Here is a 20,114-nt window from a genome sequence, read left to right as displayed (position 1 = left end):
AATATTAAAACGCGTGGAATAACACACCTCATAATTAAATAGTTTAATATGGCTGGTAAATTAATAGTACCACAAAAAAAAAACTTCAATTAAAACTCATATATTTTATACAGGTGATTATAACTGGTTCATTGGGCGCAGCATATCCAAACAGGATGACCAAATCTGCGGTAAGATAAATCGAGTTTGATATTTTACACAAGCTTATACCTCACTACAGTTTAATTTGATCAAAACTTTTACTTAGTTGAATGCAAATCTTGCGATGAGTATACTTGCTACTTTGGCCTCCGCTACCATTGTTGCAATGGAAACCATTGCCGCTATTTGTCCAGTTATTGAAGTATACCATGACAGTTTTGGATATTACTATTGCTACACGGTATGCTTTATTTAAGAAATATAATTTCATTCGTTTTCTTTGTATAGATTATAATTAACTTGTTTGTTGTATAGGCATTTGGCAATCAGTAGTTAAAGTAGGGTGGGGAAAGATGGGACACCTTTTCATTCTATTTTTTTCGTCTCATGTTTTAGTAAACAAAGAACAATCAAAGAATTATAAAACCATATCCTCACGACTCCCATGAACCTTTGTTGATTGTTTAAAACACGATCAGTATATTTGGATATTATGTGCTAAAGGTGCACCGTCTCCCCCCACCCTGTTATATTACACGTGTGTTTTGTTTCATACTCTTTTCTCTATAATGTATTCACACAGTAGACCAAATACCTGAACAACATATCCTGATCCTTTCTCTGGGATCTATAATTTAATTTATATTTGTTTTTATTGTATATTACAGAATGCCTTATTGGCTTCACTACACGGTATCACAGCTGGGTTTGGATTCATTTGCTTTTGTCACGGTATCAGCCATTCTGCTTACTGCTGCAAAATATCTTGTGGTGGCAACAGTACCAGTCATACCCAGGTATATGATATTTGGGTATATTGCTTTGAATGAATGAATGTAACTTACTTTATCCTCGCATGACAGAACAACGACATCGGGTGTTCTGTTTTATACACCTCATGTAAGTTACTTTGTATAGGTGATATGTTTTTCATTTTTTATGTATGGCTGATAATTTGGACAATCCGTTCGTGACCACTGGGTTGGAGCAATTGCTGTTAAGTGTCTTGCCTGAGGACACATACGCCCACAATGGTAGCAGCGACGAGTCCAGAACCCATTAGCTTTGGCCGGGTTAGAGGCGGACGCGCTAAGCACTTTTATTAACGTTAGAACATATCTTTGTTTAGTAGTATTTAAGCAGTCATTTGGAGATAGTGCTTTGTTTGAAGAATTTGGCCAAAACCAACAAAATCTTGCTGTCGCTTTCAGGCGTTGATGATGCAGGGAATTAATGGGCAAAACCAACCAATTCAAGGAATAAATGGACAAATTCAACCAATTTATGGAATGAATGGACAAATTCAACCAATTTATGGAATGAATGGACAAATTCAACCAATTCAAGGAATTAATGGACAAATTCAACCAATTTTTGAAAATAATGGACAAATTCAACCAATCCAGGTGTACAGTGGACAAAATCAACAAGTGCTGTATCAAATTCCTGTTCAGTTTAACCCTTACGCTATTCCTCCAAACCAGCAGAACCAACCAACAACAAGTGAGTCAGGAATTCCTGGGTTTAAACTTTATAAATGTTACTGTTGCGTTAAAACTTTACCATGTGCCGCTGTTTTTAGTTATCCATTTATTATGATAAGAACCGTCTTAGTTGGCAACAACCATATAGGAAAGTACTGTGGGGTAAGATAGGACACCTTTAGCACATAATATCCAAATATCCTGATCGCGTGTTTTAAACAAATAAAAACGTTCTATGGGAATCGTGAAAATACGGTTTTATAATTTTTTGAATGTTATTTGTTTACTATCACGTGGGACGAGAAAACAGAATGAAACATTGTCCCTTCTTCCCCCACCCTACTATATATTGCCGTTGTTTTCTTCGTTAAACTTGCGGTTTTAACCGAGACTGTAATATAGATAACCAAGAATAAAGTATTCTTAATTTTAACGTTAGTAAGATTATCTAATACTTATTTTACTTTCTACACACATAGGTGCTCTTGTATCAGATGGTCCTGCCGCATACACCAACCATTTGATGCAGGCAGAGGTAATAAGTCTTAATTTAACTGTCTTTCAGATGATCTTGCTGTTACAAAGTATAGTATATACAAAAACGCAGTTTCTTACGTAAAGGCGATACCCATTTAGTCACTCTGTACCAAGGTTGATTAAAATCTCCCGTTTTAAACTGTTTTATCAAGAAAAAAAAATCAAAACAGAATAAAGACTAAAGACCATGCAATTTCTAATTCCAATCTTTACCTAACCATACCCCATATCCTTATCCTATTGTAAAAAAGCATTGGTCGCCTTAACCTCCGGCGAAGCGACAGGCTCCTTAAACTGGGAAGGTCCATATGCAGTAGCACCCTGGGTGTTGGGGTAATGGGCCAATTGTGGCCTAAATCCTGTGACCCATGGCGTGTTACGCCGCGGGACCTCACCCACATAGAAAATGCTATAGTAACAAATAATCTAAAATAATTTATACTGTATTATCTATAGGTTAATATACCCGGCTTGATTCAAGAACCCGCACCGACGACATCAGCTACTTCTGATGCTTAACAACTGTGTAAATACAATCTATAATACTTTTATTTTTCATGTCAAACACGTTAAACACTATTTTGATTATACAATTTTAATTATTAGCTTTTATTACATCATATGCGTAAACTAGAATATCGCTGGTATTTAAATGTTTACAATGTGTTTTACCAACGGTCGAAGTTTTCAGTTGTTTTGCTCCACTCAAATTTGACTTCTGGCACCACTGATAGTTACTGTGTGTGTTGAAAACGCAAGCTTTTTGTGGTGCCTTTCATATTCAACTTGGTCTCTTGATTCGAACGAATGTAACTTGCTTTATCCTACGTGGCCGGAAAACGACAGTCGTTATAACACGGGTGTATTACAGTTGCTTACTTGCCGATCGGCTTTTTTGTTTCGCCATTTTGTCAAAATTCCCGAAAATGTGGAAATCCGAAAACGTAGTGTGACGTCACAAATTAAACGCGCGAGCCTCTCGCAGGCAAATCATCGTCTGTGAGCTTGAAGCACGCTGCATAGTTAAACGCCGTGCAAGGAAAGATTGGCAGGGTTTGTTAATACCAGTTAGATTGAGTTAACGAGTACAGTAGGGTCGTGATAGTTTTTCAGTCAAGTTTGGTATTTCGTGTTTGGTTACTCTTACAATAGCTTACCAAAACATTCTAACTGTTTTGTAAGAAACGATCTTTTGTTAGTTTTAGAAGTATCTAGACATAACCTTATAAAAGGATATTGGTTCATTTTAAACGACATTATCATGAGATTTGGTTCAAACATGAAAACTTTCAAGTATTCTAAAGATTGCGCAATCACTACGATGGAACGAGCTTTTGTGTAATATGGAGTCGCCTATAGGTAACTATACAGCAGTTATTTACGTATTGTACTAAATCTATTTTGACACTTATGTTGTAACATAGTTATCGGCAAACAGTAATATTGCTAAAATTAAAGCCCTAGTCGGAGCCCAAAGACAAACCTTTGGCAATCTTGTATTCGTATTATATGGTAGGGTGGGGGAAATATGGGACACCTTTTTTTTATTTACTCGTCTTATTTGATAGCCAACAAAGAACGTTCAAAGAATTATAAAACCGTATCCTCACGACTCCCATGGACCGTTGTTAATTGTTTAAAACACGATCACGATATTTGAGTAATATGTGTTCAAAGTGTTCCATTTTATCCCACTGTACCATATGTACCACATGTAAATATACTGCATAGTTGGCCTTAATTGAATTGTTCTTTAATGCTTTAATTTTTTTATTATTTGCAAATGTTGATTTTATAATAAGATTATATATTAACTCATAAATTATATTTCTATATCTTATTTTCTACAATCTTTTATTTTATTTTAAAGTTCATAATGCTCTTATCGATAATAAAATAGATACTTGTAGAAAAATATGCAATTAAAACCTTGTGCTACTTGTTTTGGCTTTTATAACTGTATATTTACCACAGTCCCAAAGGGTTTTGTTTTCGGACAACCCAACATCCTATCACCGGTTCGCCTACTTCGGTTTGTGTGCATAGCGCATACAGTACTGGCCCATGTCATGTGCACGTATGAAGAATTGTTACTGTGCCTGGTACTGCAACGTTTGTTCAGTTAGAAAGGTAATTTCCAAGCTTTACAACCTTGTTAAATTAAAAATTATTCTGTCAGATATAAGATATAGTTCGGTTTGACTTCCCAGAAAGGTATAAGACAATTAAGTTAAATTAAAAAGTGTTTTAAACTACAGAATCATTACCAAGTTGGGCCTATTCGATATTTTACAATACGTTGTGTTTAAAATGCAAACACCGATAAACCCAGCCCCACAGGTTACAATGAACACCCTAATCCCAACAGCAGGACAACCAAAGTCAAGCAATAAGTATGCAGCTGAATTTCGTGGAATCGGGGTAAGGTTTGACTAGTAATAATATAACTTTAACTCAAGCTATAGTGGGGTGGGATAAGACGGGATATATTTTCATACAGAATAGTGTTTACCGTATCCTCTATCCCATTTGACCCCACCCTACTATATCATTCAACACGCACCAGTTATCAAATCGTGCAAAAATACACTCATTCATTTTTGCTGTTTCAGATAGCAGAACTAGTATTCGGATCCATTTGCTTCGTTTTAGGCATCATAGGAATAGTTCCTCCATTACTGCGTGAAGATGCATATGACGACGAAGAGTTATTATTGGTAGCGGCGGGAGTATGGGGTGGCGTTTTTGTAAGTTAATTTAACTCATATAGTTAAATAAATAGCAATATTAGAAATATTAAGGTTATCATTTATATTTTTATTGCCCATTAATTTGACTCGAATAGTTTAAGTTTATGATTTATCTTTTTATTGCAAGTTATTTGATGTTGACGTCAAACGTATTTCCGTATATATCTAACCAGTACATTTCAGCTTTAATTACAACCACCAAAAACATGTTTATTTTAGATAGCGGTATCCGGGTTATTGGCATTTCTGCACTCAAAGAATCCAACTAGTTGTTTGGTAAGTGAGTCATGTTTGAACTGTTTATTGTTTAAAATAGAAATACCTTACGTATTAATAACGATTGGTGTCCCATATACCTTTTGTCCTAGTTATAAATTTTATATTTAAAGTAAACAACATCTAGTTATAGAAAAGAGGATAAAAAGGTGTCTCATCTTCCGCACCCTATACTCTATATACATAAAAAAGATACAGGTTACATCGTAATCAAAAGCTAATAATAAGCCAAATTTTTAGTTAGTTTTGCATGCTTTTTTAATTACAAGTATCTCGTTTAGTTTGTTTATTTTCGACATATATGTGCAGTTGAAAGGAAACTTGACAGTCAGCATTCTATCAGCGGTGATGTCAACCGCTATCGTTATAGTCGGGGCGTTTTCAGCCACAAATACGTACATTTACTGCTATGACTACGTTGAGAACCAGTACCTATGCCAGGTACAGTACATTGTTGTTTTATTGTGTGTTTAGCAGCCACACTTTATCTGATACTTTTATTCAAGTAGTTTTTACCTTAACGTGAGTAACGACTGTCGTTTTGTTGCTAATTCCGTTCTCTTCGTTTTACCAATTAATCTGATCTTCTCTAATGTATCTGAAAAGCTAAATAAAATATTTTATGTTTTGTTTACTAACTTGGGTATTTGCTTATATTAAATACAGCAGCAAAGTTGAGTACCAAGACTATATTGCAAAATGAATACTAATTTGTGCACTGTACGCACATATGTGATATATATTATACTCCTGTCGGGTAAACAATTTCGGAGTCCTATTATAAACTCCTGGTATTAAAGAATGGTAGATGTGCACACAGTACATTATCGATTAGATCTTTAAGGCGAGCATTTACAATATAAGTTAAATCTGCGATAACGTTTCTTTCTTCCAATTAAACGTAAATATGCTTCTACTATAAGCTTGTTTTAACCAATGTCGTTTGTCTATATATATCTTGTCTTTTTATTTATTTTCTAATTCTAAATCTTTCCTGGCATAACCTAAGCTAAGAGACAAAAAGGTAGTTATTAATATTAAACAGGACATGTCGCTTACTATATTGCACGGTATAACTGCCTTCTTCGGATTTGTTTCTCTCTGCCTGTCAATCACACAATTTGCATATTGCTGCAAAGCTTCATCTGGAAACAACAAGCAAAAGCAACAGGTAAATAGTTTTACAGATCACCAGAAATAACATTCTAGTTATTTTTTAATGTTTAGTACTCGTGGCATAGTAGGTTATAAGTGGAGGTAAGATGGTACATTATTTAGTTCTGTTTAATCGTGCCAAACAAAAAAAAACATTCAAACGATCGTATAACCACATTTTCATGACATTAAACGGACGTTTTTAGTTGTTACAAACGCGATTAGAAAATATTGGATAATATATGTTATAACTGTATTTCATCTTATCGAACAGTATTATATATTCTTAACTTAAATTTTAGTGGCATGTTTTTCTGTCCATATATTTATACTTTGAGTTCTTCTAAAACTGTCCACATTATCGCAGGTGATGTCACTGCAAAACCAAGGTCACATAAACATGGCTTTGCAATACCCAGGCGACGATCCATCACAGCCGAACGTTATATTTCCCAACCAACGAATGCCAATAGGTAAGCATGGATCACCATGAACGTTCGTGCCTATAAATCTGCATTCTGGAAAGTCCATCACGTTGTTTAGTTAAAGACTATATAGTTACTCTAGTTGCAGAGACTGGAGATGCTCTTTAGGCAAAAAAATATATATTTCATTATATAGTAGAGTGGGGGAAGATGGGACACTTTTTATTTTTATTTTATCGACCAATTTGGTTGTAAACAAAAAATATTAAACGAACTATAAAAACGGAACCTCATGACTCCCATAGACCGTTGTTAATTGTTTAAAACGCGATCAGGATATTTAGATACTATGTGCTAAAGGTGTCCCATCTTCCCCCACAAACAGTACTATATATTGGTTGGTCTTGTTTTTTTGGTTGTTACCGGATCCTTACTGTTTTTCTTTACAAAATAATCCTCCAACTCTATGAGCACCAGATCAGGGTTAGATTCTTGGTACTTATTACAGTTAATCTAGTATTTATTGAGCTAAACTATATAACGTATTGTCGTTTTGTAGGATATCGTTCCGTTTTGGTGCCAATATATCCGGAACAAAATATGTACGCAGCGAATGCAAACCAAGTAAATTGTTTACTTTCTCAGTTTGTTTTATAATCCTAATTATATGAACTGTTTATAGAATAACCAACGATCAGCCTTTATGACCGAGCTTAACACCGAAGAACTTAAAGCAACGTTTGGGGTATGTTATTTATAGTAGGGAAGATGGTACACCTTTTCATTCCATTTTTTCGTCCCATTTGGTAGTAATAAACAAACATTCGCAGAAATATAAAGCCGTGTCCTCACGACTCCCATATAAGCCGTTGTTATTTAGGAAAAACACGATACGGATATTTGGTTGCGTCCCAAAGGTGTCCTTTCTTATCCTACGCAACTATAGGCTATCCTACACACGTAAATAATTTACGTTTTTATGTACAGATGTCTTCTTCTGACAAAGGCGATATTGCAATGTGGGGCGAACCGCTGCATTCAAGTGATGGAAAGCAGGTAATATGACTCTTTCTTGGACGCTTGCAATACTTTACCATTCTTAATTATATGGTGCATTAAACTTGATTTACAGTATATTAAAGCCTATTTTTCTATTTTAGAGCGTAGAGAAAACAAGCGGACTATAGTGGCAGAATGCGTCATTATTTCTTCATATATTACCAATCTATCCTCAGTTTTTAAACTTGTACTGTGTAATAAAATCGTAATGGTAAATTAAAATGGCAAGATACGAAATTCAAATTGTGATTTTATACACCCCGTTCTGTAAAAAGTAATCATAGAAATCACATTTGTCATGTTTCCCGCTAAATTTCCGTCATAATTTCCAAAATCGTATGTGTTTCGTTTGAATGTTGTTCTTTAAAGTTCGGTTTTAAATGTGGTGATTATAAAACTGTAATATTATTTTGCAATGCTGTGTTTGGTTGTTGTTGTGGTACAACATTGTTTAAGATCTAGAAAATTAATCAATTTACACGCAAAACGTTCGTTCGTGGCGTAGGTCGTAACCTATATTTCTGTGGTCCGTGGTCGTAACATATATAGTTCAAGCATACTTTTAGTTAGTTTCATCGATTGGGTGCACTAAGTACTTACCTATAGTTAAGTACTTGATAGAAGACGCTTTAATATATAGGTTATAACTGTTATTAATGTGGTTTATTTTTTGTTTACATTGTAAGACAAGTTGAATAATTAACGGTAAACAAAATGGCGCTAGCGAATATGTTTTGTAGAGTTTGTGAGAAAGAAGAACCAAACCATATCTGCTTCACGTGTGTTAACCCACTGGAAAGTAAGGAATATTGGAACAATAATTCAATATATATTTATATATTAAAATAACTTGTATTATATATGTGTAATACAGTTTTTAATATAAAAAATGTTTTTTCTATTTTTTTTTGTGTTTTTTTAAAAATGTACAAAACAATTCCATCCCTAATAGTATTAATATTATTGTGGTAGTGGTTATTAGTTATCTTTAACTCTTAGTATTTATCTTTAACTTTCTATATATTTTAGTTATTATCTTTCACTCTATATCTATATGTTTCAACACAGAAGACAACACGTTTGCTGGGGTGTTGTTATGCGAGCAATGCCGGGTTGGGTTCCACTCCCAGGGTTTCTTTTTGGGCCATGATATACAACCTTTAAAAGATGATTTTAAGAAGAAAATGTATTACGAAAGGGTCAAAGTTTTTCGCATGTAATTTGGCTTAGATTTTAGAACCAAACAGAATATTAATATTATATTTTTCGTAGGGAGGCTCAAGAAAAAATAAAATTAGAAATTTCCAGGAAAAAGAATTTAAAGACGAAAATAATGGAACAGTATGAGAAACTATGTTTGCTATATTTTTACAGTGACCACATTTTAATTTTTTGCTTTTATTTAGACCCTAATTTTATATTTTTTTCATACTTTCCCAATATGTTTGTTTGCCATTGGCATAATTCGTATAGAATGTTGAAGATTACAAATCCAAATCCAAATACATATAACATGTTGACTGTAGCTAATACTAATCAGCTGTTTCGGTGGATTATATTTAAATTTTAAAACAATGGCAGCAGAGCTGCATCAGGCATTTGCAAACTGTTTGGGACATATTGGGCAGTAGGCATGTAGCTTTAGCCCAATGCAAAGAAATTTGAAACATTCTTTGACCCTCATTAATAGGGCTGAATTGGTATTTATATTTTAAGTTCCAATAAAAATTATTAGGAAAACTAGCAATAACAGGGATTCATATTTTTATATTTTAACAATAGAACAAAGCAAGCACATGCTGAAGTTCATTCCAATCTGCTGGAAATTTACAATTCATTTCTAAAACAACTAAACTGTAAGGAAACGGAACTGGTTTCAGAAATTGATCAATTTACAAAAGAAACGAACAGTAAACTTGATGCTGAATTAGAAAAGTGGAAAGAATTGGAAAATAAAGTTACAACTGTATGTTGATTGGAATTGGCTGGGAAATAAAATTTAAACTAAAAATAACCAGACTGACATACTCGTGAAAATACTGGAAAACTTTGGCAAAAAACATTGAATAAAGAAATATTCGAAAAACATAATTGGTCATAAAGTTATATATGTTGTAACTCATTAGTGAGCATGGAGTGTATAAAACAGAACCCTTGTGTTATAATGACTGTAGTTGCATCAAATTCATTCTATTTCAAATCAACAGACATTTGCAATGATGCTTGCCAGTCTTTCAGATGATAAATCAGAATTCAATGAACAAGATATTTGTACAGTGGTAAATATAAATATACTGTTTATATAAAGTATATGTATATACTTATAAATGTATATATATATACTCTATCACTGTGTGGTAAATTAAAAATACAGTAATCAGATGACTTAAAATGTTGGTTTTATATTTTGTTCGGACATCGTAATTTACTAATTTTTCTAAATTAATCTGATTGTTTTCAGCTTGAAAATAATGCAGCATTATTGAACACGGCTTTGATAGAAATAATGGATAAAGTTGTTGGTCCGTATGCCAATATTAGCCCTTGTTTGGCAGATGAAAACACTCAGCTATTTGATATTTCTGCAATATCTCTTAAATCTATTGATTTTTATACGGCAGGTAAATTTTTATTTATGTTTTCAGTTTAATTTGTTTATATTTTCAAATAAAGTAACAAAATTATTGGGATGTCTTGTAACATGTTACCCCAACTTTTAAAACAAGGTTGACATATATGTGTCCATGTAAACAAGCAGAGCAAAAGTATATTGAATTTAATGAAGTCTTGTTATTCATATTATCAATAAGAACCCCTGTGTTTGGTGACTACTAGTTAGAGTATTTACATAAGAAAATCACTGCCAAACTTTCGAAAAAAAATTATAAATATAACATATATATATAAATATAAAAGTAGTAAAATTCAAAATCCAACTCTAACCCATTTGTTTAAAATGTTCTTTTAATCTTTTCCTGCATTTAAAGCAAAACATTTAAACATTTGATTTAAAAATTTAACTTATCTATCATGTTTGTTGATATTTTTTTAGAAACAATCTGGGCCAACCCAGCAATAATGACAGATGTTTCTTTTGAGTTGAACGATGGATTTGAATTTGATATTCCAAAACAATTTCTTGGCAAGCATATTATGAACCACCGCACGTTATCACTTTATCTGCCCCATCCTTGTATAGTAAACCATGGGAAGTTCATCTTGGGGATATTGGAGAATTATATAATGTAAGTAAATTAAATAGAACTTTTTAAAATCTAAAATTAAAAAAAGAATAAATAAACTTAAATATTTGAAAATCTAAAATTTAAAATGTGGGTTTTCCATATTGTCAGCCTTGCACAAAAAGTCCTCAAAATATAATTATTTTTAATAAAGGTATATACATGACAGTTCCTAAGGAGGCACAAGGTGTAAAACAGAATACGTTGATATAACTGCTGTCAACTTATTTATCTTCCACTAGAAGATAAATAAGTTGCAATCCTGGTTAAATCATTCATTTAATACACTGCAACATCAGTGTACTATTTATTAACCTTGTACCGGCTGGTTATGACTTACCACTTCTGATATTATGTGTGTTTTCCTTGTGTACAGTTGACCATTTGTACAACCAGTTAGTGACCACTGTGTTGGACCAACTAAGTATTTTTTTTAGTGTCCTATACACCAAGCTGAAGCCATCTCTGGTTTAAATTTAGGCGTATTCCGCTCTGCGGCCTCTGCCTACAGTTGCCCATTTAAACAAATAAAAATAACGATGTTTTTCTACAGGAATAAAGTAAATGAGGGCATGCTTGCTTTAATCAGTGAAAAAGAGATGCCTTTGTTTAATGAAAAACTGGTAGTGGCCAGATGCAAAACTTTATCAAAGTTTTTCCGCTGTTCTTTTTCACTCCCTGGTCTAGAGGATACAAACCAACACAGAAATAGGGTGACAATTTAACTATGTTTAATTTAAAAATGTCTTTTTTTGCATTTGTTACTAGTTAGTTTAAAAAAATAAGCTCTCGCGGCATGGCACTCTATAGAACCTCGTATTTAGGCTGCCTTTGTCTAGTGCCCTGACACCTTATTCCATTTTCCAATTTAGTTTTATTGATTTTTTTTAAAGTTTTGTTCAGTAAATGCAATTACACCCAAAGCTATCAAACATAGGAAACCTCACTGATAAATGTGGTTCTATGTGTAGAATATAATATACTTTAGCACTGCTTGTTTGTATAAACACCTTAGACTAATGCCTCCATAACCTTTCAACTATAATGCAGGGGGAAATGATCATTCATCATCCTGATGAAGAGAATGAAGTCTTGAAAAGAATATCGCCAAAAAAACTTGAGTTTTTCAAACCAGATGAAAAGTTGCTGCAGATTCAGCCACTTGTAAGTACAGTAGTGTGTGTGTGCTTGTGAGAATGCTGGTTGTATAGTAGGTGGGGGAAGATGGGACACCTTTAGCACATATTATCCAAATATCCTGATTGTGTTTTAAACAATTAAAAACGGTCTATGGGAGTCGTGATGATACAGTTTTATAATTCTTTGAATGTTCTTTGCTTTCTACCAAATGGCACAAGAAAATAGAATAAATTGGATATTTATCTTCCCTCACCCTACTTTACTGTATAGGCTAGATAACTAAAACCTGTTTTAAATTTCTTTGTTAAGATAATGTTCCAGTTTAGTGTTTCCTAATAATTTTTTAACCGTCACTTAACACAAATTTATTAACCTCGTTCAATTCAATAACTTGGAATATTTATTAAAAACTGAACAGAAAAGGATTAACACTAAAATAGCAGAAATAATATTCCATATATGTAGCAATTAAAAAGCGTGGCTGTCACACCTTATACACTAACAGTGAATCTTTTCTGAACACTTGTTTTTACAGTGCGTTCAAGTAAATTTTACTAAATCATTGAACACAAGTGCTATACCATACGAAGTCAAATTAAAACTGAAGCGTTTGTTGGAAAAAGGAGAATCCATGAAAGTAAAGCTGATGGAAAAGGTAGCAACGCATGTGGTATTTTATCTATTTATCTTAGTGTAACAAGATAAGTTATATACATTGTTTCATTTCATACACGCCTTACCTGTTTTAAATAGTTGTTACACATGTAGATTTCAACAATTTTTAATTGGCGATTGGTTTTGTGTAAAAATTGAACATTTCATTAGTTCATGCAATTTTCGTTTTTAGGTAAAAGGTATTTTTAGGTAAAAACTGCAACAATGGCTTGATATCTAGGCTTCTGTTTATATGGAAGTCACTTAAATAACTACCAGAGCACAGCATAGTATTACTTGTCTCAAAACTAGAATTTTGGTGTATTTTCATAGGCATGGCATACAAAAAAAACATTTTAATTTCTTGTTTTAGAATAAGAAGGATGGATTAGATATATGGGAAGCTCAAGTTACCGTGGATGACACAGAGTTTAACGAACTTGTAGTTAAAGGTGAGATTTTAAAATTTAGAGTGGCTATGTACCATATAAAGCACCCATGTTGTTCGAAAATAAAAATAATCAACCACAAAGTAACATACTTTACTTACAAGCTGGCATGATGTGTATGAAACAGAACACCTGTGTTATAACGACTGTCGTTTTACTGTCATGCGAGGATGAAGTAAGTAAGATCCATTCATACATGTTACACATTTTGGTTAGCGCACCTGCCTCTAATCCAGAGGTTAGGAGTTCAAGGCTTGTTGCTGCTACCATTGTGAGTGTATGTGTCTTTGGGCAACAGCAGTTGTTCTAACCCAGTGGTCACTTATGGCCTTATGGGTTGTCTAAATTGTCAGCCATACATAAAAAATATAAAAAGTTCACCAAAGTAACATACGTGGTAACTCGTAAAAGAGCATTAGATTTATAAAACAGGACATCAGTTTTATAACAACTGTCGTTGCTTTGCTAGCTAGAATAAATAAATTACATTCATTTATTTTTCTTCATTGTTGATTTAAGTTAATTAAATATATTTATTCACAGCTGAAAAGCAGAAGACCAATCAAGTAAGTTTTTGCTCTTATTGATTTCCCCTTTGGGTTTAAATGGGTGGGGTGTTCTAGTACAGAACTTCTCAAAGTTTTTGCCACGACCCCTTTTAATTTTCTAACATTTTCATGATCCTTCACAGTTAATAGAATAATACATGCAGTGCTTTATGTTCTTGGTATACACTCGGTGACCCCTGAAGTTTGTTTTCCAAATTTGTAAAACCCGGTTCTAGTATATAGGTAATGATTGTATCGATGTTATGCTGTGAGTAAAATATTGTGAAAATGTTGTTTGCTGTATACCTGAGTTTATAATATAAGTGTGTAAGGGTTTGATGTATTTATAAGTTGCATTTCTTTAACTATCATTTTTCTTGGCAGCTTTGCAAAGACGTCCGTCTGCAGAACCAAAATTTACCAGTAGTTCGAGAAATTGTTGAAACTACTGATGAAGTAAAAGAAAAATCCACTGATGCGTCTCAAAGTGATAAAGATTGTAAACTGGAGATCAAGTTGGACGAACAAAAAGCTGAAAATAAAGAAAATGTTTCTAATGATCAGGAAAAGGTTTTGGTTGATAAAGACAACAGAGATTCTGAGTTTATTGCGGTTATTACAAGTGTAGAGTCAGCTTTATTGAAGGAAAATTTAGAAATTGCAACCAGCAATGAAAAAGCTTGTGGTGAAAAGATAGCTACAAGTGAACCAATTGGAAGTTTAAAAACAGGAAAAGGTGTTTAAATAGATTTTTTATATTCTCTTTGAAACTTTTTAATAGTTTTTAAACTGTGGGTCGTGAAATCAAAATTGGAATAATAATTTTTCCTATTTTTAGTCAAGAGATTTTCCCGCAAATTGAAAATATTAGTTCTTCACATTGTATGGTCATAAGAGTTTTACTCCTTTACTCCGAATTAAAACATTTATTTTTTTTATAAATCTATTTGTTTGTGGCCATGAGAGTTATACTCCAAAAAAAATTAATTTTCAAATCTACAAATATTTTACAAATTTGTGTTAAAATTTTTACAGATTGCCAACAGACCGTTGGTCTATCTGCGCTTGCGCAAGATTACATTCAAAGAACAACATCCTCTTCTCCTCCTCGCATCCTCCCTGCTCCTGAAAACCAATCCTGGGATGTTCATCACCTATCCTCTTCTCTTGGAAATCCTCAGATGAATTTTCAACCTCCAGCTGCATCCCTTGCTCCAGAGTACCCTCTCCTCCAGTTTGCTGGGAGCGGGGATCACAATATCATCCAGCAGTCCGGATGGGACATCTCTTCCAAACGGTCACTTAAATATTTCACCCTCATCTTGTTTGGGGAAAACTCAAACGAATTCATCAACATTGATAAGTAAGTATTGATCTTGCTTTTCTAACATTATATATTAAATTATAGTTGTCAGTTTTCTCACCATCCATGCGTTTTGTAAAATGGAAGATTTCAGTGTCCTATTAAAATTATTATGCCATTTAAGTCTATCCAATTGTCAGTCTCTCATTCACAGCCCATTTCTTTACATATAATATCGACACACAGTGTGTGATAACTGTAAAAGCCCATTTCTTTACACGTCCAACTTTACCAACACTAGATCAGGGTCAGATTGGTCGAATTTTTTACAGTTAAATGTGTACTTACTAACCAAATGCGTTTTTGACATCGTTAGTTTCTTATCCGAATAGAATCTTGTATAGTTATCTGTTAATCTTGTGTTGTATATTTACAGCATGGGGGAACCTCCACCACCAGTTAAACTTGCATGGCAGCAAGCAATACAAACCCAACAACAACTATGGGAAGGCTTACCATTTGAGTTGTTTCAGCATATACTTGAATGCGAGGTAAGAATATATAGTAGAAGGGTAGACAGGACACCTTTAGCACATAATACCCAATTATCCTGATTGTGTTTTAAACAATTAACACCGGTCTATGGGAGTGGTCCACATACGGTTTTATAATTCTTTCAATGTTCTTTGCATACTACCATAAAGGACAAGAAAATAGAATGAAAATGAGTCCCATCTTCCCCCACTCTACTCTATATTAAAATATCAAGGCACTAATGTCATATTATATATACTATGCTACATTATATTTACCTCTGGGTTAGAGGCTGGAGTGCCAATCACTTTGCCACGGCGGCGGTCCGCGACTCCTTTTTATGAAGGATAAAAACTATACAGCTTCGTTCGTTTATCACATAACACAGCCCTGTACACTTCTCCAGGTTGAAAGATTCCCCGAATTGCATCAAGAATTCTACAGATTCCGTGTCCCCATGGATATTAGCAGCTTGCCAGAGCGCATGGGACTTAATTTCAACAGTTACTTGAAAAAGTTCCCGGAAATACAGGCGAGTGATTAATATATATAAATTCTGGTGTCTGTGGTCATCATAGTTTTCGACCAAGAAATATCTTTGCAGTAAGGTTAAAACTTTGGAAACATGGTTTCTTATTTTAAATGTAAAAAAGTTTGTGGCCATTTGATTAGGTGTGGCCGCTCACTACACAGCAGTTGTTTTTATTAGTTTGTCTTATTGACAGTGTATGGTTTGTTATTAATATATGTGCAAAAAAGTTTAGAAGTTTTGTTACAAAACTTTGCTATTGGTTTATGTTTAATGTTGTTACTGCTACCATTGTGGGCGTGTGTGTTTAAGAGCAAGACACTTAGCGGCAATTACTTTGTCCCAGTAGTCCCTTATTTTTAGAGTTGTCTAAATTTGCCATAGATTAAAAAACAATAATCACCCACAAAGTTATGTATGGGGTAATTGATAAGCGGACACCAGGGGTATTAAACAAAAAAGCTTTTAAGTGTAAAATGTGACAAAGTGTTAAGTGTTATAAAGACTCCGTGCCCTACTATAAAACTAATCAAGTCACCTTAGTCGATTTATTAATTCAATATTTGGGTAGTTTCAATAAACGATAAAAACAAGTTACAAACTTGGCATTTTTAACAGCGTGCATTACATTTTATGAAGGGAAATTTAACACAAAACCAAAATCCAAATAATCTGCAAAACATGATCAATCTTAACCCAATCGTAAGTTACATTTTTAATAAAAACCAAATTATCTGGCTACTAAGTAATTTTATTTTTGTGCAGATGTTTCCTAATGCATCCGTACAAGGTAAGCATTTTGTATTTTTTTTTTTACATTTTTATGCAAGCGGAAATTGTATTTTTCGCAGCGAATCCTACAGTGGTCCTGGAAAGAAATAATAATAATGTGAAAGTACCAAACAATGTAAGATGTATTCTGTTTTCTTAAGTTTTAAATATAGTTTTAATTAAAATATTGCTGTAGTTTAATTTTGTTTTGTATATGTATTATATATATATATAATATGTGTATCAAAATTATTGATGAAACAAAGAAAAAAAGTTTGGCGAAGCCTTAACAAACGACAATCGTTAAGACTACGAATAATTATTAAACTACGGATAATTTTTGTTTTAAAATGTTGTTGCCACACACATTTCTAATATTTCTATTTTCTCAGAACCAAAGACAAAACATACCTGGCTTAAATGCTGAAGCTACAAACCCTGGTAAATAATTTCTATCTATTAAACTTAATACACTTTTCCAAGAGAACTTATACATTTAGAATGCGATATTGTACTGTGGGGTAATATGGGATACACTAACTCCTAAATTCCATATTTAGTGTTTTAAATTAACAACGCCTTGAAGAGTTGTGGTTTTATAATTCTGTAATTATTTTTTTGTTAATGGGACGAGAAAAGAGAATAAAAACATGTCCCATCTTACCTCACCCCACTATATGCAAAATGTGCATTTGCTTTGTTTATGAGAAGTTTGTTTATTAATTTTGTTACTGTAAAAGCCATTCTGATGCAGTGCTGCTTTTAAAACTAAGTATAAAACATAGAACCCAAAACCAATCTGTAATAAAAGGTTAATAGACTGTGAAGTAAAATTACAATCACCCACAAAGTTGCATATGCGATAAATCATTTAACTAAGCACAAGGTATATGAAACAGAAGACCCGTGTCATAATGACTATCGTTGCCCTGCCACACGAGTAATTATTGCATTTATTCATATTCCAATCCATATTTTCACCTCAGCACTCCCCCTTGACGTTTCATCATCAAACGACTCCCAGATCTCAAACAGTGAACAAACAAACACTTCCGTTGCTTCATCTGAAACAGGTTTACATACTGTATCCAGAAATACTCTGTACTATATTGGTTTATGTTACAAATTACTATGTGTCTGTAACTCTTCAGTAAAAAAAGCATAACTTGTTTTGCCTTTTGTATATTTTATATAAACAACATAAATTTGGTTCTTAGCCTACTGGTTCTATTGGTAGTTTTGTACACATTTTTCTAAAAAATAAAAATGCAGTAAAGTGTAATGCAAACGTACAAACTCTTGTACGTTTAACGTATTGATTAAGAAAAATGCAACCAGCACTTCGAATAAATAAATGAAACTTATTGAGTTATTCTAACCTCACACGACAGGTCAACGATAGTCCGCACTAAGTGTATGAAACAAAACACTGGCGTATTATAACAACTGTCGTTGCCCCGCCACGCGATGATTAAAAAGTGACATTTATTTATTTTTATCCCGTTTCACCATACTCCGTCCCACAGCGTCGTATTCCAATGTATCAGATGCTTGGCAAGAAGAAAACGACAAACCAAAAGTCGATAATGATCGCCATAGCAACCGAAGCAGAAACAGTTCGTTTGACCGTCTGTCATGTGACGGCACTGCTCATGGCGACCGTGGAAACAGAAGATACACGTCAAGGTAACGTCTGTTTTAACTTTAAACTAGCGACATTTTGTTGAGTAGGGGTAAAGGTAAAGTACTTTGTACACAATTACAGAGTTGAACGTATGAATCCACTTATTTATTCTTGCGTGTCGAGGCAGTGACAATCGTTATAATACAGCTGTTCCATTTTATACACCTTAATAGCGCCTTCTTAAGAGTTACCACATAGTAATTTTGTGAAGATTGTTTTCGGGGGATATTTTCTGATACTTTACAGTTTACAGTTTAGACAGCTAGTAAGGGCGGCCCACTTAGTTTAATATTGCTGTTAAGCAACGTCGAGTCTGGAACCCGCCTGCTGTGGTCTATAGAGGCGAGCGCTGTACCCACTATGCCAAAGAAAGGTTATGTAATTTGTTCGATAGCCACCGATTAAAGCAGCCCCGATTTATAAGTGAGCATTAGTTTGGAAACAATTTTTGGGTAGTAGCTAACTTCGTGTGTTGCTTATATTTGTCGTTACCTGTGACGTAGGCAATCTACTTCTTCAACTATGTGTTACAACTGCAACGATCGCGGCCACGCAACGACTGCATGTCCGCACCCAGTATCCAGAAAAGGAAACGGTTCTCGAAACCGCAGGTATCATAATGTTTGCGTAATAACCGCATCACTTTTTACGCATTAACGCCTCCCATTTTCAGGCATGACGATTCTTCTCGCCGCGGTAAGAGGCAGTGGCGTGACCCAAAACGAAAGTAAAATAATAACCCGGACTTCACTTTCCACGATGACCTGCTTTTTTTGTATTACACATAATCGTGTATTCATTTTCGTTTTTATTTTCTTTGCACATTGATTCCTCAACGCTGTGCTGTGTATTTCGTTCGCGTTCTTCCTTCGTTTTTGTATCGAACCATAAGCGTATCAGCTTCTTGGTTGTCATTTCTGTTTCTCCTTTTTTTTCAATCATTGTATGAAAAATACACCTTCAGTTTAAAAGTAGTGTGCATTTTTATAACTGCTTTTATAGTGTTCAAAAGTAAGCCGCTGTCAGTTTTTCAGAAATTTATTTTCTTAGAGTAAGTTCGTTCTTCTATCTTTAAAGTACGTACTCTATTATCTATATAGTAGGATGGGGGAAGATGGGACATCTTTTCATTCTATTTTCTCGTACTTTTGGTAGTAAGCAAAGAACATTCAAAGAATAATAAAACCTTGCACTCGCGACTTTCATAGACCATTGTTAATTGTTTAAAACACGACCAGGATATTTATATATTTTGTGCTAAAGGTATCCCATCTTCCCCCACCCCACTATATAGGTGCATACGGTGCTTTGATATTAATTAGTTATATAGCTACTTACGCCGCATGTTTAAATATGATCTTCAATCCCCAAAATAACCGGATTTCCACCATAAATGTTGCAGTATAAAATAAAAAGCTCATCTACATATATAC

General features: G+C 33.8%; 3 protein-coding genes across 4 annotated transcripts; all 3 read left to right on the top strand.

Moving 5' to 3' along the window:
• Window positions 1–111: 111 nt before the first annotated feature.
• LOC100175653 lies at window positions 112–3,152 on the top strand. Its single transcript, XM_026839293.1, has 6 exons — window positions 112–170; window positions 248–382; window positions 810–938; window positions 1,353–1,644; window positions 2,105–2,160; window positions 2,619–3,152. The coding sequence occupies exons 1-6, from the start codon at window positions 156–158 to the stop codon at window positions 2,679–2,681; spliced, it is 690 nt and encodes a 229-aa protein (XP_026695094.1). The 5' UTR covers window positions 112–155; the 3' UTR covers window positions 2,682–3,152.
• A 1,022-nt stretch (window positions 3,153–4,174) lies between these two features.
• On the top strand, window positions 4,175–8,066 carry LOC100177974. The gene is made up of 11 exons (XM_026839292.1): window positions 4,175–4,292; window positions 4,421–4,583; window positions 4,775–4,909; window positions 5,132–5,188; window positions 5,498–5,629; window positions 6,234–6,359; window positions 6,711–6,816; window positions 7,328–7,392; window positions 7,451–7,513; window positions 7,756–7,824; window positions 7,929–8,066. The coding sequence occupies exons 2-11, from the start codon at window positions 4,473–4,475 to the stop codon at window positions 7,953–7,955; spliced, it is 891 nt and encodes a 296-aa protein (XP_026695093.1). The 5' UTR covers window positions 4,175–4,292; window positions 4,421–4,472; the 3' UTR covers window positions 7,956–8,066.
• A 446-nt stretch (window positions 8,067–8,512) lies between these two features.
• On the top strand, window positions 8,513–19,655 carry LOC100180335. Of its 2 annotated transcripts, XM_026839288.1 has the most exons (24): window positions 8,513–8,626; window positions 8,896–9,043; window positions 9,100–9,168; window positions 9,610–9,793; window positions 10,035–10,106; window positions 10,289–10,448; window positions 10,880–11,072; window positions 11,623–11,782; window positions 12,120–12,233; window positions 12,745–12,864; window positions 13,237–13,315; window positions 13,856–13,878; window positions 14,245–14,596; window positions 14,896–15,223; window positions 15,600–15,714; window positions 16,104–16,229; window positions 16,845–16,928; window positions 16,992–17,016; window positions 17,078–17,133; window positions 17,390–17,438; window positions 17,984–18,070; window positions 18,524–18,683; window positions 19,185–19,292; window positions 19,355–19,655. In XM_026839288.1, exons 1-24 carry the CDS (start codon window positions 8,542–8,544, stop codon window positions 19,410–19,412), a joined length of 2,955 nt encoding a protein of 984 aa, XP_026695089.1. In that variant the 5' UTR covers window positions 8,513–8,541; the 3' UTR covers window positions 19,413–19,655. The 2 variants fall into 2 exon arrangements, with proteins under 2 accessions (XP_026695089.1, XP_026695090.1); XM_026839289.1 differs by lacking the exon at window positions 16,845–16,928.
• Window positions 19,656–20,114: the final 459 nt, after the last annotated feature.

Source organism: Ciona intestinalis, unplaced genomic scaffold, assembly GCF_000224145.3.
Source record: "Ciona intestinalis unplaced genomic scaffold, KH HT000184.2, whole genome shotgun sequence".
Lineage (NCBI taxonomy): Eukaryota > Metazoa > Chordata > Ascidiacea > Phlebobranchia > Cionidae > Ciona > Ciona intestinalis.
This window is presented reverse-complemented; position numbering and strand designations above follow the sequence as displayed.